Genomic DNA, 24,954 nt, shown 5'->3' with positions numbered 1-24,954 from the left:
CATTAAAGTCTCCTGCCGTCTCAGCCTTTTATTTTTTACTAGAAAAAATACTTCAGACGTGGGCGCGAATGGTGACTTTATACTGTCAAAATCAGTGCGACTCTTAGAAATGACCTCAATAGATGTGAGGTTGCAGAGCTCGCCTTTTAATGTAAATAAATGAACTTATAATTAAATCTTGTACTGTGTTAGTTTTTAATCACATGACATTAGAGTCAAGCAAGAAATAGTTTTTAAATAATTGTTTTGTTTTTGTCTTAAAATGTCGCACAAGCTGAGGTTTCAGACTGAAACTGTGTTTGCACTTTCATTCAGTAAACTGGTTCTTTGCTCTGACAGACCACCAAATTAAAATGGAAGGACAACATTTATATTTACATATCTTATTTATTTAGACCACACATTTGCTCTTTTTAAATTAAATATTAAACAACTTTATGACAAAATAATTCATCATCTTTGAGGGCTGCAGTGAGCTACAGGGAAAGTACAAGAAAGTTATATTCACCTGACTATCATATGACAGACTCAGGGTTAAATAATAAAACAACAGAAGCTTGGCACCTGAAAAAACTGGAAACAATGCAATAAAAAAAACAGCTTTGTCATGACTTGCTTTCATTAGTATGATGACAAGATAGTTCTAGGACACGTGGATTGAGTTTCCTCTCACATGGAGAAGCCTGAGCCAAACAAGTGGATGAGTCAGTGTTTGGGGGAAAGTACAAAGCATAAATTCAGTGATTTAAAGATATAAATGGTAAAATTGAAGAAGAGTTTTAAATGCAGTTGAAACAATGATTAAATGAAAACCACATTTCTAAAAACCTGATTAAAATTAGAGCCTGACAGGATCTGTTGATGAGCTCTGAGTATCTGAATGAAATCAGATACAGTGGGAAGAAGGAGAGGCAAAGATCAGACAGGAAGTGAGCTAATCATGAGTAAATTAGTGGGAAGTCCCTGTTTGCTCAGTTTCTATAAACAGATCCACACATAATAAACATATTAAGGAAGTTTCACTTGTACACGTGAAAGCAGAAACTGTAACGAGAAATTGCAAGGGACTGGCTCAGCCGGGTAATTCTGGAGTACATTTTCCAGTTTTCTATTTTCCGAGCTTCATTCATAGCAGTAGAACAGGTTACTCAATACACCGCTGAAAAACAGAAACTGAGCACTCTGTCATTCACTTCTTCAACTGCCAAGCTGGAAGTGTCTGTTTGTTATTCATGAGTTATATAAAAAATTAAATTTAAAAAAAATCACAAGCAGAAAAATGACAAAAAGAATAAACAATAAATAGTTTAAGAACAAAAGTCTATGATTTTACAGCAGTGCATGCAAAACAAGTGGGTCTTCAGCTGCAGCAGGACTCGGCTCAGTTTACATTTACAGTTTTTATACATGAAGACGAAACAAAAATAGATCCCAGCACAGACTCTGATGTCTCCGCTCAGCTGGCTGCTGGTTTGATTGTTGAATAGAAAGTTGCTTCAGAATCTGTTTCTGCTAAAGACACAAAGATGCAAACTGTTAAACTACTAACAACATGCAGACATTAAAGTTCAACTACACTTCATCACATGCTATACATTTTTAAAACATCTACTTACAGTGACACCAGGCAGGGAACAGATGTGTGGGCTTTCTTTGTTTCACGCTTCATTTTTCAGTGACTCTCACACAGTCTGAAGGGGGTGTCCCCGCCCCCTTAAAATATGACTGCCTCTACCTTCAACACTGAAGTGTTGCAGTGAATCAGTACTCACTTGTAGTAATGGGCAATTCTTTATAATGAATACTTTTACCGTAAGCACTGCATACATTTTGATGCTAAAACGTTTTTAACATTATTATTAAGGAAGATCTTTGTGTACCAATAATAGGAAATGCAGTACGTCTTTACATTTAAAACAATCTCTGTGATGGTACAGGACACAGCAGTCATTTATAAGCCACTTTTCTCTGTTTCTGTCATGAAGACAAGTCATGGCCTTGTAGATGAACCAAATGCAAGGCGCTGAGGGAGGCTGAGCAATGACCAGAATGTAAAGTCAGTACTCCATGTGAAAAATCCCTAAAATGCATTTAAAAGAGAGAGGACAGAGTTCAGCCTGTCTTATATGGAAAATGGACGCAATGATGCAGTGAAACGTGCAAACATAGAATCACAGTATATTAGGCAATGAAAGCTTGTACAGGTCTTACAAAGTTGAAGGTTGTGTTATTCCTCAACACAGCCTGAACTCTCTTAGGCAGCGTTCTTGTTTCTTTACGTCATCTTCAGGAATAGTTCTCCGGGCTTCTTGAAGGACATTCAAAGCTCTTCTTTAGATGTTGTCTGTCTTTATATGACCCTGTACTTCAACAATGTTGAAGCCGGGCTCAGGGAGGCGAGTCCATGACTGACAGCGTTTCTTTGTGTGTTTTTTGAACACTCTGTTTCTAATGCATTGGCAGTGTTTGGGATCATTGCCATGCTGAAAAATGAAGTTGCTGCCTTTGAGATGTTGTGGATCAAAACCTGATGGTATTTTTTCTGTATTCATAATTTCAGCAGTTTTGACAAGATCTCCAAAACACTGGCTGAAGTGAAATGAAAAACCACGAGGAAGCTTTACAGATGGCTGTAGACACTCACTGTACCTCTCTCACGACCTCCACTGTACATACTGATGACAGTTTGAACCAAATATTTTAATTTGGGATTCACTCAATCACTTCCTGTTTTCCTACCTTAAGAATGGGTTCTTGATGGCAGCCCTACCACTTAACACCAATTCTGATGAGGCATCAGTAAATGTGCAGAGATTTCCAAGATTTTCGGCTAATGGTTCTTTGGGAAGCATCGTGTTGGTGCAAAAATGCTGTGTTGTGGTTCTCAAACGGTGTTATCTTTGGCATTTTTGTAGAATCTGATGACAAAATGGGAATATTTATGTGCAACAAAGATGCAATTGAAAATGTGTTCTTTGCTAATCCTTTGTTATGTGTTGACACATCAGTGGGTTAGGTTCCTTATACTTCAGTGATTAATAGTTGAGTTAAGTAGCTTAACAAATAAAAGACACATTCCCCTAAAAAAATTAAAATAAATAAAAAATAAAAAAGAGTGAAAAAGCAGCCAGTGTCCAAAAGAAATCTTTGAAAGACGTCCAGAAAGCCTGGAGAACTACTGCTCAAGACCGCTTTGAGAAAAATTACAGGGAAGTCTGACCCCTTGGAAACGAAATATAAAAAAATTAGGTTAGCTCAGGACTTTTGCACAGCACTGTATACTATCTTGCCACACTGTGTCATATTGTGACTTTAAATCGGGGCCCTGAATATCAAATATGAGTAGTCTCTCCTCATGGTAGGGGGGACTAAGATGCGAGGAGAGGAGCATAGGAGAATGTAATGAGAAATGCCCATAGACCAGGCAGAAGTAAACCCGGAGAAACTAAACATAGTAACATTTAAATAGAAACCAAAAGTCATTAAACGCGACAATCTGGGAACACAACAGCTTTTGATTATATTTTTATTACTCATGGGTGCTCTCTGTCTGGTTTTTATCCCCCCCGACCACGAGTGAAACCACATTTTTAAAACTCTCTGAACCCCCTGTGAGCCACCCACCTGTATTTGTTTCTTTCTATGTTTAGTTATCGTTTGTATCTTATTATGTGCTGATACTCCACTGACTCTATAAATCATTAACAAAATGAAACTTGTTCGTGTGCTTCCTTGATAACGACTGATACTCTTGTGTCATTAAACAATGAGGTCGTAGTTTCATGCAGGCGTTACGTTTACACTTGACTCAAAGATCAAAGAAGTTTCACTCATGACCAGATAACATAGCACAAATAAAGTCTTTATAACTTTCCACAAAAGGGAAAAACTGAGGTAATATAAACAACATACATGATATGCTTCAGGCTCTTGTGTACGTGTGGGAAAAGAGCCTGCATGTGTTTTTACCTTTGTCACTCTTTGGCTGCACTTCCGGTACGATGGTGACATCAGTGTAGGAAACATCAGGGTCAGTTTCACCTGCAGCACAACACTTCTCACTGTTAAACATCTGCTTGGAAATATGATTTTCGACCATAAAACAACCATGTAAAAAGTTAAACATATAGCTCTCTGCTACATGTAAACGATCTCATTGATATAGTTTATTTGGTTAAATCACTAAATATAGATCAGCTTAGTAAAGAGAGAACATCACAGAAAACCATTTGTAACGTAAATCCTGCTGTTGATTCATCAAAATTAGATTCTTAAAGCTGTAGCGCTCTTCCAGGTTTTTTGTCTTCAGTGACCTGAATGCTTTTACATGACACTCTCTGACTGTTTTACCAGGAAACATCTGCTGCTTTTTGATGCTGTTTCCCAACAATGAGCTTTCAGCGATGCATAAACTCCTGCAGATACAGACGAGGAAGTTCAGTTAAGGCTTGCAGTGTGAGCAGGAAGCTGGACTACCCGAAAGAAACCCACACAGGGAGAACATGTGCAGTCTTTACATAAACCTGTAAAAGTGTGGGGGAGGGTTTGATAGTTTCGTGGTTTAATACTACAAGTATTATTTTTGGTCTTACAGTTATGTCTAAACACACCAGAATCAACAACGACCCGATTACTTTCTGATTGTGTTTTTTCACACAGGCCCTCTGTTTTGACCTAAATCAAACAAATACAACATAAACGGTTTCTGTGCAGTGAGTTTCAACACTTTCATCATACAGATAGTGACTAAACAGAGATCAGATCTGCAGTGAGCTCATGAAACACAAAGACATACCAAGGAGATCGAACAGCTGATAACACAGAAGAATATGTAAGACACGATGCACTCATACTTTTTTACGTTAGTCGCACCACTGTGTTTTAAGTATATCAGCTCATGTATGTACCGGGCTGTGTTAAAACCATGTCTGGCGCCAACAATTGACCCAAAATCTTCAATCAGAAGGGGGAAGATATGAACTAAGCGAAAGTACATGGCTTTTCCAAAATAACCACAACGAAATGCAGCAAAACACATTTTTGATGTGGAAAATAATAACTAAGAATCATATCAACACTCAGCAAAATCAAAAATAGTCCAATGACTAGCCCAGTTTCATTACAGCCCTTCTAATAAAGTGTTCATTGAGTGTATATGAACAGTACACATAAGAAATATTAAATCATCATTTTAAATTGATTTAATCACATTTTTAAAATGTGCATTTATATTTATATTGTGAGCGAAAGATGTCTTCTTTTTTTAAGTTCAAAAATAAATTTGGGTGGATCTAAAACCTGAAAGATTGTTCTTTTATCTATTGAAAGGCAAAGTTAATTGGTCTGCTAGAAATGAATAGAAACTATGCAGGAAATGACGCTCTCAGTCACCTTTGTTTAGACTGTATCATCATTTTTAAAATGTTTTATTGGTTGTTAAGCTTAAGAGTGTAAAAGCTAGCACCAAGATTTAAAAAAGGCATCAAAGACACTGTTTACGTCCGATCACTTTTTAAGTTTCAATATTCTCATTTTACTAAATAAAGAGCCACAAAGGTTCAGTGTGCAGAGCTGCGCTGATACTTGTATGCGATGAATACGCACATATAATTTTCTTCTGGAAATTTGCATAATCTGACTCTTTGAAACTGCATGGTGTTATCTGATGTGACACAACCCTCCCAGAAATGCCATCCAGGGGAAAATAATCTACTAAATCAAGTACGCGGTTCTGCTGCGGTGACAGCCGAAAGAACAACAGATAAACTTACTCTTTATCGCCACGCTGAAAAACTAACAGTTAATCTCTTTGAAACTTATAATATAATCTTAATATGTACATAGTTTCATAAAGTAAAGTACCTTAATTTATTGGAAACTTAGGGCACTCTAACCAGCAGTGCACTTTTGGATTTTAGCGGCGGGATTCTGTATGAGAAATTGAACAATATAAACTGTGTGTTTACAGTAACTAAAGAATATGACTGTAAGTGCAAAGCTGTGGCTAACAGATATACTTCAAAAACAGACTGACCTTTGTGGTTCCTCCAGAGGCAGAACAGCAGCACCAGCACAACCAACACCACAGCCAGCGAGAGGCAGACACCCACCACAGGAAGCACAACATACATAGGAGGGGAGTGAAAAGATTTGGGTCGCCCAGCTTAAACACAATAGAAAACAGAAACCACAGTTTGTTCTTGATGCAAACGCAACAACAAGTTTGGGCTATCGTGTTGGTAGACTGTGATCTCTGTGCTACGCTCAAATAAAAGCACCAACAAATGTGGAAACAGAAGTTATATCTACTGTGTGAAAAAGTTTGTTTCCTTTTTACTTTTCAGTCTTCTCACCTGTGACAGACAGCCAGCTGTCCGGTGATTCTCCGCTACCAGAGATGGTACACTTGTAGAAACCTTCATCAGACTTTGAAACTTTGAGGATGGTCATGATTCTTGTAGAGCTGTTCCTGATGAGGAGGCCATCTTTATAAAATTCAGCTGGGAGGTTGATAAAAGAAGTCTGTTTATCCATGCAGCGCAGAGTTGCAGCATCGCCCTCCTGCAGAGGATGGACCGGACTCTCCAGGATCACAGAGCCTCCTGAACAACAGCATGACAGAAATGATCAATTAGTTGGTTTTAAGATGGCTCAAAGCTTCAGTTAAAAAATAAAAAACTAAAATCAAACATAGTCAATCCAAATTATCCTTCTTCCTTAAACCAAGACATAGTCCAGATCAGATAAGCTCAAAATGGCAAAAAAACTTCCTCCTCAACATCTGGCATGTTTGAATGAATTCAACCATTTCAGCCATTCAGATGCCATTTTAAGTTACTACTGCATTTAACAGCTTTTCATTTCATTACACATAGCGATAAATTTCACTAATGTATCCTTTTTGTTTACCTAGCTAGATTTTTAGTTCTAAATATTAATTTGCATTTTTATCCAAACATTTTAACTGGCAGGGCATACTTTTAGGTCAATAATTTATAACTTTTTGTTCATAATTTTAGCTAGCTCCAGCATTTCATCAATAATTATTGATTATGCGAAGCTATGGTATTAACTAAAAGCTTTAACTGTTAGCCATGCTTCAAATAAGCTTTGTCCATGCACTAATATCTAAATGAACCTTATTGCAGTACTTTAATTCAAAACCCATTAGAGTCAGCCATTAGATTTTCTGCTAATTTCTTTAGCTAACTGCAGGTGTTAAGTTACCCTTTACATATATCTCCTAGTTACTCCAGAACTACACCCTCTGGTTAGCATGCTTGTACCCCGTGATACAAGTTTTTGTTTATTTTGAACTAAATGATTTATGCTAAGCTAACAGGGTGCAGGTTCTAGCTTCATATTAGATATTTAAAGAAGTAAAACAATAATAATGCTCTTTTCTGTATTTTAGCAAGTGTGTTTTTTGAATCTGCTTGTTTGCTATCAGGAGGCCACAGTCAGCATTAATATCAGACAATGGATAAGAAGTCATTTGGCTGGAAAACATAAATGAGGTTTGTAGCTGTTTCAACAAATCCTCATGTCAGGCTTCTCATGGTGCATATTTATAACATAAAGTGACCCACTATAACGGTTACTGGTTGGATTTCCCTGAAATTTGATGCATTAATTTAAATAAACTCAGTCCACTCAGTGACATTTTCTATTAGGTCCAAATCTGTGTTGATTGGTGCTTAATTTTAATTAGAAAATTTTCACTATTTTAATATGCTAAACTTCATAAACCTGCTGAACATCCCACCAGCATGTTGGCGTCATATTTCAGTCAAAACTCTGCAAACAGAACTATCTGCAATCCGTAGATCCATAAATCCAAATGACGCCTTCTTCAATTTAGTACTTAAACTCACCAGTCACAGTGATGTTGACAGCTTCACTGCAGGCTCCAGCTCCATAGTCACACCAGTACAATCCACTGTCTGATGGGTAAGCATCTTGAAGGAAGCAGTTTGATTCATTTTTTGTACCCCAGTGTTTGGGACACTCTACATTTGTTTTTGTTGACGTGTTTCTCTTTATTGTCCAATTAGAGTTTTTAAGCTCTCCACAGCTCAGTGTAACAGGATCATACATGAAGAACTGAGATCTGTTGGGAAAGATACTCAAAGTGGCTGAAAGAAACAGAGAAAGAAACAAAAAAACTCAGAGGTGAAAAAATTAAATACTTTTACAATAACAGATATAAGGTTTGAGCTATAAGGTAGCCACCACCACCTAAAACTGAGTCTAGCTGCTCTTGAAGCTGCTGTAGCATCTGTTCTGTGAAAATTCTCTACAAACACTGATGAGAAGGTGCTTCCCTCCATTGTCGTGGGTGAACGGAAACCAAATGAGTGTAGAGTATTTGCAATTAATAATGCTAAATGGTTTCCACCAGTTGCTGTTTCATGAAACAACAATGCACTGTAAAATCAAAAGAAACACAACTGACACCATTTGTCTCCTCTTTGCAGCTCTGTTACGTGACATATGTAATGAAAGCTTCACATATTACCCACAAAACAGATACATCTGCATCTTCTGTTACAAGGTTTCATATGAAACACATGTGGGGTTTTTGAACGATGCTCTTTATGGGTGAATATGTGATCTGTATCAGGATGTCAGAGTGCAAATACGGTTTTATGCCCTAATTAAATGCTCAGCTGCAATTCTTTTTATTTTGTCTGTGTCTATTGTATTATTGACCTCATGAGAACATCAATAATTAATTAGCATTCGCTTAATTTCACTTCATTATCTAAAAACAACTTCAGAGGTAAATTAACTCAAATTAATAAAATGTGAACAAAAACTTCTGTATTTAGAAACTACATTAAAATACTGAAGCTGTAAACTGAACACAGACAGCAATAAAATGTAAGAAGTTTAGCAACAATGAGGCAACTTTTTGCTTGTAAAAGTTGCTCAGTTTTGCAAGATGATTTAAAGATTATAAAGTAACAATTACCTTGTAATATCAAATAATCACAAAGCTTGCAGTTTATTGTAAAGTATGTTTGAATTCATGTGAAATACAAAAACTTGATTTCTCTTTAATGTTATGAAAAGATCAAAGGCTGAACTATTAATCCATCTGTTCATTAAATCCAAAAGCTAAAGCCCACACACAGACTCACTGGAGACTTGACACATTCTAGTACTCACCCATAATTGTGCACAGAGCTGTGATCTCCATGCTGCTTGGCTGGTGTTCGACTCTCAGACTGAAGAGTTTCGGAGGGGCTGCATCACACCTCAGTGCTGACTTAGTGAAAAAGACAATTATGCAGGATGTATGTCACAGTTTTATTTTTGAAACCACAAATGCAAAATGTTTACGTTCTTCACCCTGAAGACCTGAAGTATATTAATAATGTATTAGACCTGAATCAAAACAGCCCTGAGATTCATGCAGAAAAACTTAAATCTTGCATAACAATCTTCAAACATTGCATAAAACTTAGAGAAGAAATGTAATTATTTTGATGTCTGGAAGTATGTTACTGTTATATTAAAGTTGTATTTGTTGATTTGTGCAGTTTGCACATGCAGGTTGCAAAAGAAGTTTCATGTCACAAGACTTTGGAAGTGAGTCAGGTTACTGGCAGGATTTTGGTAAGAAAAGCAGATATCCCCTAAAGGTTTTTTTGTTTTTGTTTGGTTTTTCAATAATGGCAAAACTAAAAGCATTTCCCTCAGCACCCCCAAAAACTCCAGATTTAAATTGATTAGGTAACTGTAACGCAGGGTTTGCCAGCAAAATTCCCAGAGCGCCTGATGAGGCTCACTATCACAAGTGATACTTTGGGCACCTTTCCCATTCAATCAAAACTTAAGACTTGTTTTCTCACCAGTACAATTTCAAACGAATCTCTCTCTCTCTCTCTCTCTCTCTCTATATATATATATATATATATATATATATATATATATATTTATTTATTTATTTATTTATTTATTTATTTCCAAGCAGCTTTACGTTGGTGTGTGTCAGCAGTTGTTGCTTTGAGTTGGATAGAGAGTTAAACATCTCTGCACACTCCCACACAGTAGGTTGGCGTTCTTTCAAACCTCTACGCTTTTGTGTCAAGAGGGTTTCAGTTAGTTACAGAGAGATTCGTTTGAAATCGTACTGGTGAGAAAGCAAAAGTCTTAAGTTTTGATTGAATGGGAATCAAAACTTAAACTTATATATATATATGAATACAATTTTAAAAATCTTGTCTTAAAACATATACCACTTACTGACCCTACTGTACAAGCACTGAAATATACCAGGCAAAACACAGCTGCAGCAGTGAAACTTCCATCAGAGGCGGTGTGGTGTGTTTCAAAAGCGTCTTTTACTCCATTGCTTCAAAGTGTGCTGAGTCTGTATTTACGGGAACCTTGTTAACAGAGTAAAGTCAAGCAGGAACTAAGGGAATCTAATTACTCTTCAATGAAATGACTCAATGCAGTCCATGGGCCTTGTTTCTGAAGCAATTCAGCGACTGCTGTGATACAGAGCAGGTGATGATCAGACAAAACTGCTGGAGACGTGACTTTAAAGACACGGGGTGTATTTCAGGAGTTATATTTATGTATGAAGCAGAGGTTGAGACATTTAGTGAAGACATTACAACATTACAACATCTGAACTAAATGTTAACCTCACCAGACACAGGTCGCTGGCCCAAATCTATGGAGAGAAATTTGCATTACACACATGTGCAGGTCCTCAAAAGTTACACACAAATCACTGGGCACATTTGTAAACATCCATTTAAGCTTTAGGATCGTATCATGCAACTTTCTAACACTTTTGAGACAAATTTCTCTCCAAATGTATCCGTTTTTTTCTAATATTGGTTGACTCAGGTTACTAAGTAAATAACTTAACTAACCTCACTTTAAATATGAGTGATTACTCATATTTGTGAGATTATGGAGAAAAACTCATCTCAGAGATTAAAGATACCAACATCCACAGCTCTTTTCTGTGATTTCATCTATGTTTGTTGTCTTATTCTTCCTGTTGCTCCTTTTATCTTTTAACTGACATAATATACTATTACGTAGCAGTGGGTTACATAATAACATGTGGGATGTGCAGTCATACTTTAGCAGATAATTCAGTTCAATTTTTTTTATATTTTTCCAAATTGCAAAAACAGTCATCTCAAGATGCTTTTTATTGTAAAGACTCTACAATAGCCCAGAGAAAACCGCAACAATCAGCTGACCGCTATGATCCAGAACGTGGCAACAGTGGGAAGAAAAAGGAAACCTCCTTTTAACAGGAAGACACCTCCAGCAGAACAAGCTCAGGGAGGGGCAGCCATCTGACATGACCAGCTGGGATTGGCGGAAGAAGTTGAGACACAGACACACTGTGGAAGAGAGTCAGAGATGAATAATAGCTACTGATGAAATGCAGAATGGTGTGTATATAACAGATAATAATGTTATTTTAAAACATCTACAAGTATAAACTGTACAGTTCCAAATCATCTGGCCTGTGGCCATACTTACCATACTTACCATACTTACCAGCACAAAAATTCCAAAACAAATTTCCCTGGCAGGTTTAGTAAATCTAGTGTTAACGTGTACAGATGTGGTTTGTGGTGAATCTGTGTACCAGTTTCTCTAGATTTTACTGGATGCCAGTCTAACATAAAGCTAACGCACAGAGACGTGCAACCGCACACTCTCACATCCCAGCCAGTTTGAAAAAGCAGAGCTTCTATGAAATGGAAATCCACTACAACTTCTATTTAACCCCACACAGAAAAGTCCCAGCTGACCAGGATGTTTGAACACAAGGTGATACCGACAAATAAACACCGTGGTGCACTGATGTTTCACTGGCAGCATGTTCGTATTTATCACATAGACAAGATAAAAGCAAATAAATCCGCATCCATGAGGAAAGACAAACTGCACACATATACAGACTCGGTGGAGGCAGTGGAGCTCATTCTTGGACCATGTGAGGCCTTTGCATGTTGATCCTTTCAGCAGCTACTTCATTCAGTTGCTGCCCGCTGTTGCTCACTAAAAATGAGGATCGGAGGTGTTTGATTTTGTAACCTCCCCCATCCCTGCTGCCGCTCCTCTGATCTTTTTACTTTCATTTTACCAACGAGGCAGCAGCTGCTCCACGGTCTCTCTCTTTTACCAAATAAAGTAGTTTTCTTATAAACACTGCTCCGAGAATCCGATGGTCACCGTGAATTTACAAATCTGCGATCCGAACAGGTGAGTCTCTTCTCTGTGATATCACAGCTGCTTATGAAGTTTGGTTTTTATATTCACCCATGTGTCGTTCAATTTTCGCTTTCTCAAACTTCAAGTTCAGTAAAAGTAGAGATAAATATTCACTACTTTCTACGTTTGATATTGTACAATTAATCACGTTAAAAGCACGTGTTTCTGGGGAATTCACCTGTTAGGACACGCCCCTCATGTATTTATAGCTCGTGTTCAGACTTATATTCAGCTGGTTTCGAGATGCTTTAATTATTTTCTGCATTACTGTCATATTAAAATGGGCGTAGGAGAGTTCAGTTACAGGATTTCTATCTCAACTCTAATAGTCGTCTTTCCGCTCCTTTTCGTCTTCAGGCTTGCTCAAGGTAAGCTTTAAAGTACATGTAAGGTATCCTTGCTTTGCAGCCAAATAGCCAAATCTCTCTTTCTCTCTCTCTCTTTCTCTCTCTCTCTCTCTCTCTCTCTATATATATATATATATATATATATATATATATATATATATATATATGTGTGTGTGTGTGTGTGTGTGTGTGTGTGTGTTATGGAAGTGTTTTCGTATGTAGCGCTCTTAGAGACCTGTCAGACTTATGCGGCTGTACTGTTATCGTAGCCAATTAAATAAACATGACTGAGGCAATCCCTTTAATTTCTATGGAGATAAAAATGTAAACATGTCAGCATCTTTGATACTAATGACATTAGATGCTGTGATGCCTGTGTGTAACGTTTCAGTTTACTTCTATTGATATTTGGTGGCAGTAGGCTGCTTGGATTTGATTGGTCAAATCTTACCCTCATAATACAAATCACTGAAAAATATTTTGCTGAATTGAACTGATATAAAGTATTGTCCACAAATCTCTGTTGATTTTGTTTTTCATTAAAAATATTTGGTTGGTTTACTTTTTTTCTTTTGAATAACCAATAAATTATTCATCTATCATAATCACTCCCTTAAGAAATGAAAATTGATGAATGAAAAGTGTATTGGAAACATTTTTAAAATCTTAGACAGATTTCTTTTTTTAATGAACTTGCATACTTGCATGGTTAGAAGAAGAAATACTAAGACTGCATGTTTGACTCGAACCTTTTCATTAGCAGTTTGCTTAGCTGGGATAGGCTCAAAGAATTGGAATCTGTATTACTATAACTTGGGTACCACTGGCCTATTTAAATCTTAGGAACACATTATGTTTTCTATACCATATATAAGTATAACTGCATGAGATTTTGTACTTATACCAGAGGTGTGATTTGAACACTCAAGGTCTTATGTCAATTGCCTCTTGAGTCAGTTAAGTCTGTGAGGATTAAGTGATTAGGCCTTAGTGATTAGACTTTCGGTGGAGATGGGACTGGGCCAGTGTTTGGTTGGAATTTAGGAGCAACTGAGCAACATTGAGATTAAATAAATGCCAAGACAGATTGCACAAAGATTTGTGTGTGTGTTGTTAATGCATGATATGTTCACTTCACTAAGAAGAAAAGTGGACAGTTATAAGCCTGATGTTATCTATTCAATTCAATTCAATTCAATTTTATTTATATAGCGCCAAATCACAACAAAAGTCGCCTCAAGGCGCTTCATAGATACAGAGAAAAACCCAACAATCATATGACCCCCTATGAGCAAGCACTTTGGCGACAGTGGGAAGGAAAAACTCCCTTTTAACAGGAAGAAACCTCCGGCAGAACCAGGCTCAGGGAGGGGCGGCCATCTGCTGCGACCGGTTGGGGTGAGAGAAGGAAGACAGGATAAAAGACATGCTGTGGAAGAGAGACAGAGGTTAATAACAGATATGATTCAATGCAGAGAGGTCTATTAATACATAGTGAGTGAGAAAGGTGACTGGAAAGGAAAAACTCAATGTATCTTGGGAATCCCCCGGCAGCCTACGTCTATTGCAGCATAACTAAGGGAGGATTCAGGGTCACCTGGTCCAGCCCTAACTATATGCTTTAGCAAAAAGGAAAGTTTTAAGCCTAATCTTAAAAGTAGAGATAGTTTCTGTCTCCCGAATCCAAACTGGAAGCTGGTTCCACAGAAGAGGGGCCTGAAAACTGAAGGCTCTGCCTCCCATTCTACTTTTAAATACTCTAGGAACAACAAGTAGGCCTGCAGAGCGAGAGCGAAGTGCTCTAATAGGGTGATATGGTACTACAAGGTCATTAAGATAAGATGGGGCCTGATTATTTAAGACCTTGTATGTGAGGAGCAGGATTTTGAATTCAATTCTGGATTTAACAGGAAGCCAATGAAGGGAAGCCAAAACAGGAGAAATATGCTCTCTCCTTCTAGTCCCTGTCAGTACTCTTGCTGCAGCATTTTGGATTAGCTGAAGGCTTTTCAGTGAGTTTTTTGGACATCCTAATAATAATGAATTACAGTAGTCCAGCCTGGAAGTAATAAATGCATGAACTAGTTTTTCAGCGTCACTCTGAGACAGGATATTTCTAATTTTAGAGATGTTGCGCAAATGGAAGAAAGCAGTCTTACATATTTGTTTAATATGTGCGTTGAAGGACATGTCCTGGTCAAAAATGACTCCAAGGTTCCTCACAGCGTTACTGGAGGCCAAGGTAATGCCATCCAGAGTAAGAATCTGGTTAGATACCATATTTCTAAGATTTTCAGGGCCGAGTACAATAACCTCAGTTTTATCTGAATTAAGAAGCAGAAAGTTAGCGGCCATCCAGGTCTTTATGTCTTTAAGACATTCCTGCAGTTTAACTAATTGGTGTGTGTTATCTGGCTTCATGGACAGATAGAGCTGGGTGTCATCTGCATAGCAGTGAAAATGTATGCTATGTCTTCTAATGATGCTGCCTAAGGGAAGCATGTATAATGTAAACAGAATTGGTCCTAGCACTGAACCCTGTGGAACTCCATAATTAACCTCAGTGTGTGAAGAGGACTCTCCATTTACATGCACAAATTGGAGTCTATTAGATAGATATGATACAAACCACTGCAGTGCAGTACCTGTAATACCTACAGCATGTTCTAATCGCTCTAATAGGATATTATGGTCGACAGTATCGAACGCTGCACTGAGGTCTAGCAGGACAAGCACAGAGATGAGTCCACTGTCAGAGGCCATAAGAAGATCATTTGTAACCTTCACTAAAGCTGTTTCTGTGCTGTGATGAGCTCTGAAACCTGACTGAAACTCTTCAAATAAACCATTCCTCTGCAGATGATCTGTTAGCTGTTTGACAACTACTCTTTCAAGGATTTTTGATATGAAAGGAAGGTTGGAGATTGGCCTATAATTAGCTAAGACTGCTGGGTCTAGAGATGGCTTTTTGAGTAAAGGTTTAACCACAGCCAGCTTGAAGGCCTGTGGTACATAGCCGACCATTATAGATAGGTTGATCATATTTAAGATCGAAGAATTAATCAATGGCAGGACTTCTTTGAGCAGTTTTGTAGGAATGGGGTCTAAAAGACACGTTGATGGTTTGGAGGAAGTAATTATTGAAGTTAACTCAGAAAGATCAATTGGAGAAAAAGAGTCTAACTTAACATCAATGGTACTAAGAGTAGCTGTAGATAATATTACATCTGTGGGATGATTACTGGTAATCTTTTCTCTAATGATAAAAATTTTATTTGTGAAGAAGTTCATGAAGTCATTACTAGTTAACGTTAAAGGGATGGTTGGCTCAACAGAGCTCTGACTCTTTGTCAGCCTGGCTACAGTGCTGAAGAGAAACCTGGGGTTGTTCTTATTTTCTTCAATCAGTGATGAATAGTAAGATGTTCTGGCTTTGCGGAGGGCTTTCTTATAAAGCAGCAAACTATTTCTCCAGGCTAAATGATGATCCTCTAAATTTGTGACACGCCATTTCCTCTCCAGATTACGAGTCATCTGCTTTAGGGTACGTGTTTGAGAATTATACCACGGAGTCAGGTACTTCTGATTAGAGACCTTAGTTTTCACTGGAGCTACAGTATCCAGAGTCATACGTAGTGAGGAGGTGAAATTATTAACAAGATAATCAACCTCTGTTGGGGTAGCGTTCAGATAGCTGCTCTGCTCTGTGTTGGTACAGGGCATTGAAGATGATAACAGTGGGTGGATTATATTCTTAAACTTAGTTACAGCGCTTTCAGAAAGACATCTACTTTGATAAAATCTACTCTCCACCGCTGTGTAATCAATTATTGTAAATGTAAATGTTATCAGGAAATGATCAGACAGGAGAGGGTTTTCAGGAAACACTGTTAAATGTTCAGTTTCTATGCCATATGTTAAAACAAGATCTAGAGTGTGATTAAAGTGGTGGGTGGGTTCTTTTACATTTTGAGAGAAGCCAATTGAGTCTAATAACAGACTAAATGCCATGTTGAGGCTGTCATTTTTAGCATCTACATGGATGTTAAAATCACCCACAATAATTATTTTATTTGAGCTCAGAACTAAATTAGATATAAAGTCTGAGAAATCAGACAGAAACTCTGTGTAAGGCCCAGGTGGACGATAGATGGTAACAAGTAAGACTGGTTTCTGAGTTTCACAGCTGGGGTGGACAATGTTAAGCATCAGGCTTTCAAATGAATTAAAAGTCTGTCTTGGTCTTTCATTAATTAATAGGCTGGTGTGAAAAATTGCTGCCACACCGCCCCCTCGGCCTGTGCTTCGAGGTTTCTGGTAGTTAGAATGACTCGGGGGTGTTGATTCATTTAAACTAACATAATCATCCTGCTGCAACCAGGTTTCTGTAAGGCAGAGTAAATCAATTTGTTGATCAATTATTAAGTCATGTACTAACAGAGACTTGGAGGAGAGAGACCTAATATTTAATAATCCACATTTCACTGTTTTACTCTTTGGTTCAGATGTGGATACTGTACTGTTCTTTCTTTTTGATTGTTTATGTTTAAGTTGTTTGTTGCTGGTTTTTAGTTTGTTTTTTGTCTTTTTGGAAGCTGACACAGTCTCTATGGAGATGGGTTTTTGGGGGGGTAGCAGGAGGAGAGAAGCTGCAGAGAGGCGTGTAAGACTGCAACTCTGCTTCCTGGTCCCAACTCTGGATAGTCATATTTTGGGGGGTTTAATAAATTTGTCCATATTTCTAGAAATGAGAGCTGCTCCATCCAAAGTGGGATGGATGCCGTCTCTCCTAACAAGACCAGGTTTCCTCCAGAAGGTTTGCCAATTATCTATGAAGCCCACATCGTTTCTGGGACACCACTCAGCACTATCTAAAACATGAATCAGAAATATGACTGTTGTAGGAGGGCGTCCTAATCACTTGAAAAGCTCTTTCAATAGCATCTGATTTGTCTGAGAAGTGCTATATAAACAAGGCCTAATTGGTTGCATGTTGATTTGATTTATATCTGCCACTAGACAGATTTAAAATCTCCCTTTTTGTCCCTCAGGTCAGTTACACGTGGTTGGATCCCTTCAGCCTGTTGTAGCAGCTCCAGGTGATGATGTCATCCTGCCCTGTCAAGTGGAACCAGCATTTAACGTGGCGGGGCTGACGGTGGAGTGGTCAAAGCCGGACCTCCGTCCTGACCCCAACGACCGGCTCAGCCGAGTGGAATATGTTCATCTTTACAGAGACACCCACGAGGTCCCCGACATGAAGCTCCCATCATACATCGGGAGGACGGCGTTGTTCACAGACAGCCTGAGAGATGGAAACATCTCACTAAGAATCACTAATGTGACACAAGAAGATGAAGGAAGATACAAATGTTTCATCCCGAAGTTAAAGAGTCAAACAAAGTTTTCAATTGTTCGTCTGATTGTTGGTGAGTCAGACTGATAAAATCATTTTTTTCTCAGTTTATTTTTTCTCAAAAGTATTAAAAACCTGTAAGACCAATGACTTTAGTTATATCAGCTAATTTATAGATGATAAATACATATTTTTATTTAATTTATTTTGTTCTTTCAGACCCAAGTTTAACTGAAACTGCGACCACAGAGGCACAACTGGATCCTGAAAATTTCCATGTTCCTGATTTAAATGAAGAGATAGATAATAAAAGTGAGAACATGAGACCATCATACACCCAACAGAGAATATGAAAAAGTCTTGAAATCAGCACTTTTTTGCTCTTGGGTCATGTGGAACCTACCATAAATGTTGCAAGTGCCTGAGACACTGAACCATTCATATTAATCCAACTTAGCTGAATACATGTGTGGACTACGACACGAGTACATGTATTATGAATGTAAGGCAGCGGTCGCCAGTGTTCTGCGAGATAATGAGCAGACCTCTATGTATGCCAAATTTAATGCAGCTCTCATCATTGTAACACTGTCACACAGCTAGATCTAAGCCTGTAACAAAAGCCTTTGCTTTCCACATTGTAGTACAGATGCAGGTCTTTTGCAAATCCATGTCCCAAATCTTTATCTCATCATTGTCAAATAATACAGTTTATCTCCACCTTTCCTGACCTCACAAAAAATGTCCCAAAAAAGTCAACAACATGATCTGGTGGACTGAAAAAGAAAGTGATTTTATGATTCTACTACTATAAAGACAGTTTCAATATACCAATATAAGATAATTGTTATCTTATATCAGTACCCATAATATGGGTGGATGAGAATGTGAAGTCAGCACACAGCAGTGCTATGTGTTAGCTTATGACATCAGTGTTTTATCTAAAAGTGCAGCAGAGGATGCCTTATGCTTTATTTCATGACTGTACTGAATTATAAAGATATCACAGGAACTAACTTATCGTCTACCAAAAATTAAACTTCACATAATTTCCTTAGGGATTAATAAAGTATTCTGATTCCAATGATTAGACATAAATATTCTATCAATAAAATATTGAAATATAAAAATGTGTAACTTCGTGAGTTTGACATTTACAGTTGGTCTCATCTCTGTTTGGTTTTTCCTGGCAGGTGGTTCGTCCGAGCGGTGCCGACTGATTCCAGTTGTGGTTCTCTGTGTGTTTATTCTTCTGTGCTTTGCAGTCGGAGGATGTTTGATCACAGAGTCACAAAAAGCAGAAGTATGTTAAAGTCTTAAATATTTGTTTTTATGCATTTACTTCACATTTGAAAGATTTGAAATATCACTGTGCACAAAAGTGATTAAAAAAATTTTTCTCCAGCTCAAGAAACTTCCAATCTAATTGTTTTGTGCAAGGGCGCATTGGAACTGTTAACAGAGAAGAGTGCTGCCTACGTACCTGCGGATCTTTCATATGTGTTTGAAGATTCGAAGCATTAACTCTTCCAGCCTCTTCTGGACACAGTGGACGTGTCCCATAATCTGTTTAGACCCAAATGAACTTTAACTCCTGTAAATGATGACCGTGCCTTCAGTGATTGGTCAGGTGATGTTGACCTCTGGCTTCAGAGTATACGGTTACTTTAAATCTGTTGAAGTGATGTGTTGCAGCACTTTGTGTTTTACATGTCGACACTAAAGCTGAATTTGTTTTTGTTACTTTTATGTTAAGTTATTTTGGTCACAAGGAAAGATTTAGCTCTGTTCACATATCTTTGCACTACATATAACGGGACTTCTATATTTTGCATATATACACACTTGCAGGATATATGAAAAACTGAGGATTGGTGGGAACTGAGGGGAGTTTTGTGTTTGTGTTTTTTTTTTAAAGAGTCAAATCCAGCAGTAATGTATTGAGACAGCCTGGAGCTGTAGGTGCTTTTTCATCTCTTAGTTTTCTTATAATGACACATTGTTTATGGGACAATTTTCTGTATCAGTTTTAGGATTTCAGTATTTGGATGTCATTTTAGAGGTATGTTTCCTTTATAAGGGAGAACTTTTCCATCCTCTGAACTTTAAAGTGCTTTTCAGTTACTTAACACTGACAATTAACGGGCTTTTGAGCCACGCAGCTATATTTATGGAGAAAAGAGCCAATATCATCAAAGTTAAATATTAGTTGTTCTGTCTATGAGCTTATTCATGAGTCTATGTCTATGAGCTTATTCATATTTAAATTCTTAAAAAGTTGGTCTTTTTTTTTTAAAGATTGTTCTGATTTTTGAAGTTTGAAACTCTTGTCACTCCTGCACTTTCAAATGAATTTATGTGATATTTGAAACAGTGTTTATTCGGTTTCATGCAGCAAAAAACAGCCACATAAAGTGCATTTCCAAGTGACTGCAGTGTGTTTGCAGCATATATTCAGTGATTAAAATCTGTTCTGGAGTTAAGCTGTTACATCACATGATAGGCATCTTATGTTGTGTTACCATCGGGGTATCATGGATGAGTAATGTGGGTGAGAATGTGAAGTCAGCACATAGGTCATAGCACTGTGTTAGCTTATGGCATCAGTGTTTTATCTAAAAGTGAGCAGAGGCTGCTTTATGCTTTCTTTTATGACGGTACTGAATTATAAAGATATCACAGAAACTAATTTATCATCTACAAAGAATTATACCTTACATCATAATCTGTAGTAGATTTCATTTTCACTGAAACTGTAAACGTATCTGTTGGGTGAAATTTCACATCCACCGTGCTTCATCATATCCCCTTATTGTTTTCATTTCCTTTCTGTAATTCTGTATAAACTTTATGTTTCCAGCCAATCCAGACATAAAAACTAACTGCTTCATCAGGTTCTAATGCTTTCTAATTTGGGCCAAAACTGAATAATTTATATGTGTATCTGGAGTTTAGGTGGATCTATTTCTCCAAACATAGGCCGGGGTGTTATTAAAAAGGTATATGTTTATGTATGTTTGATTTTACGCACTTACTTCACAGTTGAAAGATGTTAAACAGAAAAAACTGTGCACAAAAGTTTTGGGGTTTTTTAGATTTTTTTTTAGTTATGAAAGCCACTGGAATTCTTTAATTTTCTTGAACGTTTGAGATGTGTCTCAAAACTGGATTGTAGGTAGCAAACAGTTAGTGTCTATGTTCAAGGATGGCCTTTCACAGTAGACATAGATGGCCTCTTTCAAACCATTTGTCTTCCCTGATCTTCTTTTCTGTGCATCTTTGATGATTTGATGAAAGCCCAATTGGGATTTCCACATGTTTTAAGAGTTTTCTTTACATGTGTGTGTTCCTTTTCTTTCTCATCTGGCTTAGAGGGAACATTTTCTGCCCAGTGCCTATAGGGTCCTGATTACTCCAAGTTTGTGTTCCAGAGGGTGGTGAGAGTCAAAGAGGAGGCACTGCTCTGTGTGTGGAGGCTTCTGGTAAACTTCAATGTTGAGGTTTCCATGCTGCTCAATGTGCAAAGCACGTTCCAGAAATAGCAAACTGTTATCCTTTGTATCTTCCCTGGGGAACTTTATTTTTATCCACCGAGTTGATGTGAACAGTAAAGGCTTCTACTTCTTAGGTTTTGATTGTGACCCAGGTGGCATCCACATACCTGTAGCAGCTTGGTGCTGTCCCTTTAAAAAGCCTTTACTTTCCACTTGCTCCATGTAAAGGTTGGCTACAATAGGTGACACGGGGCAGCCCGTGGCAAATCCATGGCCTCATTGTATTTACAATTAATGGTGGTAACACAGAGGTCTAACAGTGTGCCTAGCTGACTGGGGGGTAAAGCTGGATCTTTTTTCTAGGGAGCTGTCTTGCTGTAGTCATTGCTGCTTGAAATCAGGCCAGTACAGAATAATATGGAGTTCAGATGAGAACTTAAAAGACGTATTCCAAATATAGGCTCAGGAGGATTATTAATAGGCTGTATTGGAATAAATTATGCATTTAATTGGGATAAAGTCTAAACACCTATTCTTTTTTTCTTTTTTTTAAATTCGACAATATTGCGGAAAAAATCGTCTTATGATCCCACAAACTGAGTTTGTTCAAGCAGATCAAGTCAAACTCAGATTTTCAGGACAGAGCCATGGAGCATCCAAAACTACTGAAGACCGAAGCCTGGGCATACCACTAACCACCCCCAACAAACAAGCGAGAAGCTAATCGGGGATCACACAATTTTGTTTTCATTTAAAATGCTTATTAATTAATTTTTAGTAGAAATTTTTAGCTATATAACAATTTTAGCTATATAATTTTATTGTCACAACAAGTCCTGGGTTACACATATGCTCTGCATGATTCAGCTGGTTTGTGTTTATGGCAAGTTGCAGAGTGCCCTCTAGTGGACCAGCGATGCAACATCAACACTTATATTTTAAGAGCGTTCCTTCTGTCTCTTCTTTACTCCATTATTATATTTTTCGTTTATTCGCCATTATTATTGTTGATTCCAGTGTAGATTCTGATTGCAGCCAGGCTCTAGTTATTAATACTAAATGGTTTCCTGCCACCAAACAACTCTGAGTGTCATATTTACCCCATAAACCCAGCAATGACTAATTAACATTTACTATATTTCATGAAACCTATTCTTTTTCATGTGAGAAGGACAAAGTGAAAGTGAAAATAAAACTCCAATATTCAACTTCTCTCCATACGTCAGGAAGGAAAAGGCTGAGGGAGGCATGAAGGATGTTACTCAGAATTGTGGGAGGGGACTCAGACGTATTGCTGTCAGGAGATGAGGTAGAAGAGGCCCAGACATGACAGCTTTAAGGTGCCTGAGCAGGAACAAAATGATCGCACCCAACATCCACACTGGACGCGTAAGGCAGAGCTCTGAATTTTGTGGCATTGCAATGTGTAGGAAGGGAAATAAGAACACTTAGACACACACAAGTAGATTACATAATCAAATCATTTCTATTCAAGTCACTTTTATTTATATAGCGCCAAATCACAACAACAGTGGCTTCAAGGTGCTTAAACTATGGGCACTTCCTATTGAACTATTTCTTTGATTTATATAAATAATATTTTCTAAAACTAATTAAACTTTATCAGTTCAGTTTGGACCCTAATGAAACTGGGTAACAACAGTATTTAACATGAAACCTAAAAACCACCTCCTAAAGACCTTAAATAGAAAATAGGCAAAGTGGTTTTAAATATGTCAGACCACACAAACCAGAGTCAGGTGCTTGTCGCTGACTGCAACTTTAAACTGAAAACAGAGTATCTATAAAATGTTTGATGCATGACTGATACCCTGGGATCTGGATACACTGGGTCCCAGTGGTAGTAAGCTCAACAAGTCCACACATTATCCTTAGATTAGGCAGTCCATCAAGAGGCCTGAATCAGCCAAACCATGACACAGGAAAGCCTTTGTCGATGAGCTGATGATTCCCTGCACACACTGCAGTTTGTGTCCACGTTTGTGTTCCAGAGGGTGGTGGGAGTCAAAGAGGAGGTACTGCTCTGTTTATGGAGGCTTCTGGTAAACTTCAGTGTTGAGATTTCTATTCTCCTCAATGTACAACTGTTATCCTTCGTATCTTCCCGGGGAAACTTTATATTTCTATCCACTGAGTTGATGTGAACAGTAAAGGCTTCTACTTCTTAGGTTTTGATTGTGACCCAGGTGGCATCCACATACCTGTAACAGCAGCTTGGTGCTGTCCCTTTAAAAAGCCTTCACTTTCCACTTTCTCCATGTAAAGGTTGGCTACAATACGTAACGCGGGGGAGCCCGTGGCAAATCCATGGCCTCATTGTATTTACAATTCATGGTGGTAACACAGAGGTCTAACAGTGTGCATATCTGACTGGGGGTAAAGCTGGTTCTGTTTTCTAGGGAGCTGTCTTGCTGTAGTCATTGCTGCTTCAAATCAGGCATCTACTCCAAACATGGACTCAGGGGGGTTATTAAAAGGCTGTATTGGAAATAAATAATGTATTTAACTGCGATAAAGTCTCAACACCTTTCTTTTTTAAATTTGACAATATTGTATTAAAAACATCCTCTTATTATTCCACAAACTGAGTTCGTTCAAGCAGATCCCAAAGTCAAACAGCTTTTCAGGACAGAGCCTTGGAGCACCCACAACTGCTTAAGACCTATGTATGGGCATACCACTAACCACCCCCAACAAACAAGAGAGCTCTGCATGATTCAGCTGGTTTGTGTTTATGGCAAGTTGCAGAGTGCCCTCTAGTGGACCAGTGATGCAACATCAACACTTATACTTCAAGAGCGTTCTTTCTGTGTCTTCTTTACTCCTTTATTACATTTTTCGTTTATTTACCATAATAATTGTTGATTCCAGTGTAGATTTAGCAGCAGCCAGGCTCTAGTTATTAATACTAAATGGTTTTTTGCCACCAAACAACTTTGTGTCATATTTACCCCATAAACCCAGCAATGATTAATTAACATTCACTTCATTTCACATCACATCACTATTTAAAGGTAAAGTAAGCATTTGTTATAGGTTATTTATTTTATTTTTATAAATTATAGGGGTAAACATACGAAATGTTTAATTGACACATCTGGGTTTTTTGCTTGTTTGTTTTGTTTTTTTAATTTCCTGATTTATTACTATTGCTTTTTTTTTTTTTTTCAAATATAGTCTGTAAAAAACAGACTATATTAGTCACAGACTATAGTCTGTGACTCCAGAGGCAGAAACATGCCAACCAGTCAGCTGCAGCCATTATGGGAACAGTCTAAATTTAATGTTTCTGATGTCTCCTGGCTGATTAATACATGTGTGTCCTACAGAGGACCCCATAGCTACAATTATGCGCTTAAGTTGGGAGGGGTAATAAAACAGAAGTCAGTTCAGTACAATCAACTGCCATCCAGCAGTGAGTTTACACACTAACTTAAATCAGCATTTTGCAGGTAAATGTCTAAATGAGCTCAAGTGA

The 24,954-nt window shown here is 37.8% G+C and overlaps 2 protein-coding genes across 3 annotated transcripts; one reads left to right on the top strand and one right to left on the bottom strand.

Moving 5' to 3' along the window:
* Positions 1-401: 401 nt before the first annotated feature.
* Positions 402-9,322, bottom strand: LOC146390533 (Fc receptor-like protein 5). 2 transcript variants are annotated; one of them, XM_084923602.1, is made up of 6 exons: positions 9,172-9,322; positions 7,875-8,135; positions 6,354-6,602; positions 6,035-6,163; positions 3,970-4,041; positions 402-1,512 (listed from the first exon to the last, which is right to left on the bottom strand). In XM_084923602.1, the coding sequence occupies exons 1-6, from the start codon at positions 9,200-9,202 to the stop codon at positions 1,457-1,459; spliced, it is 798 nt and encodes a 265-aa protein (XP_084779728.1). In that variant the 5' UTR covers positions 9,203-9,322; the 3' UTR covers positions 402-1,456. The 2 variants fall into 2 exon arrangements, with proteins under 2 accessions (XP_084779728.1, XP_084779727.1); XM_084923601.1 differs by lacking the exons at positions 402-1,512; positions 3,970-4,041 and having other exon boundaries at positions 5,264-6,163.
* A 3,172-nt stretch (positions 9,323-12,494) lies between these two features.
* Positions 12,495-23,925, top strand: LOC146390532 (myelin-oligodendrocyte glycoprotein-like). Its single transcript, XM_084923600.1, has 5 exons — positions 12,495-12,626; positions 17,657-18,034; positions 18,181-18,273; positions 19,155-19,264; positions 19,367-23,925. Exons 1-5 carry the CDS (start codon positions 12,539-12,541, stop codon positions 19,385-19,387), a joined length of 690 nt encoding a protein of 229 aa, XP_084779726.1. The 5' UTR covers positions 12,495-12,538; the 3' UTR covers positions 19,388-23,925.
* Positions 23,926-24,954: the final 1,029 nt, after the last annotated feature.

The sequence above is a fragment of the Perissodus microlepis genome, chromosome 3 (assembly GCF_051167445.1).
Source record: "Perissodus microlepis isolate ML-2025 ecotype Zambia chromosome 3, ASM5116744v1, whole genome shotgun sequence".
NCBI lineage: Eukaryota > Metazoa > Chordata > Actinopteri > Cichliformes > Cichlidae > Perissodus > Perissodus microlepis.
The sequence above is the reverse complement of the archived record's forward strand: the minus strand, read 5'-3'. Positions and strand labels throughout refer to the sequence as shown.

Excerpts from the sequence above, each read along its gene's own strand:
- LOC146390533 (XM_084923601.1), bottom strand. The coding sequence starts at position 9,202 with ATGGAGATCACAGCTCTGTGCACAATTATGG. Across the intron at positions 8,136-9,171 it reads AGCTCTGTGCACAATTATGG|CCACTTTGAGTATCTTTCCC; the intron begins GTGAGTACTAGA and ends TGTTTCTTTCAG. Across the intron at positions 6,164-6,353 it reads CAGCTGGCTGTCTGTCACAG|CTGGGCGACCCAAATCTTTT; the intron begins GTGAGAAGACTG and ends ATTGTGTTTAAG.
- LOC146390532 (XM_084923600.1), top strand. The coding sequence starts at position 12,539 with ATGGGCGTAGGAGAGTTCAGTTACAGGATTTCTATCTCAACTCTAATA. Across the intron at positions 18,035-18,180 it reads AATTGTTCGTCTGATTGTTG|ACCCAAGTTTAACTGAAACT; the intron begins GTGAGTCAGACT and ends TTGTTCTTTCAG. Across the intron at positions 19,265-19,366 it reads CAGAGTCACAAAAAGCAGAA|CTCAAGAAACTTCCAATCTA; the intron begins GTATGTTAAAGT and ends ATTTTTCTCCAG.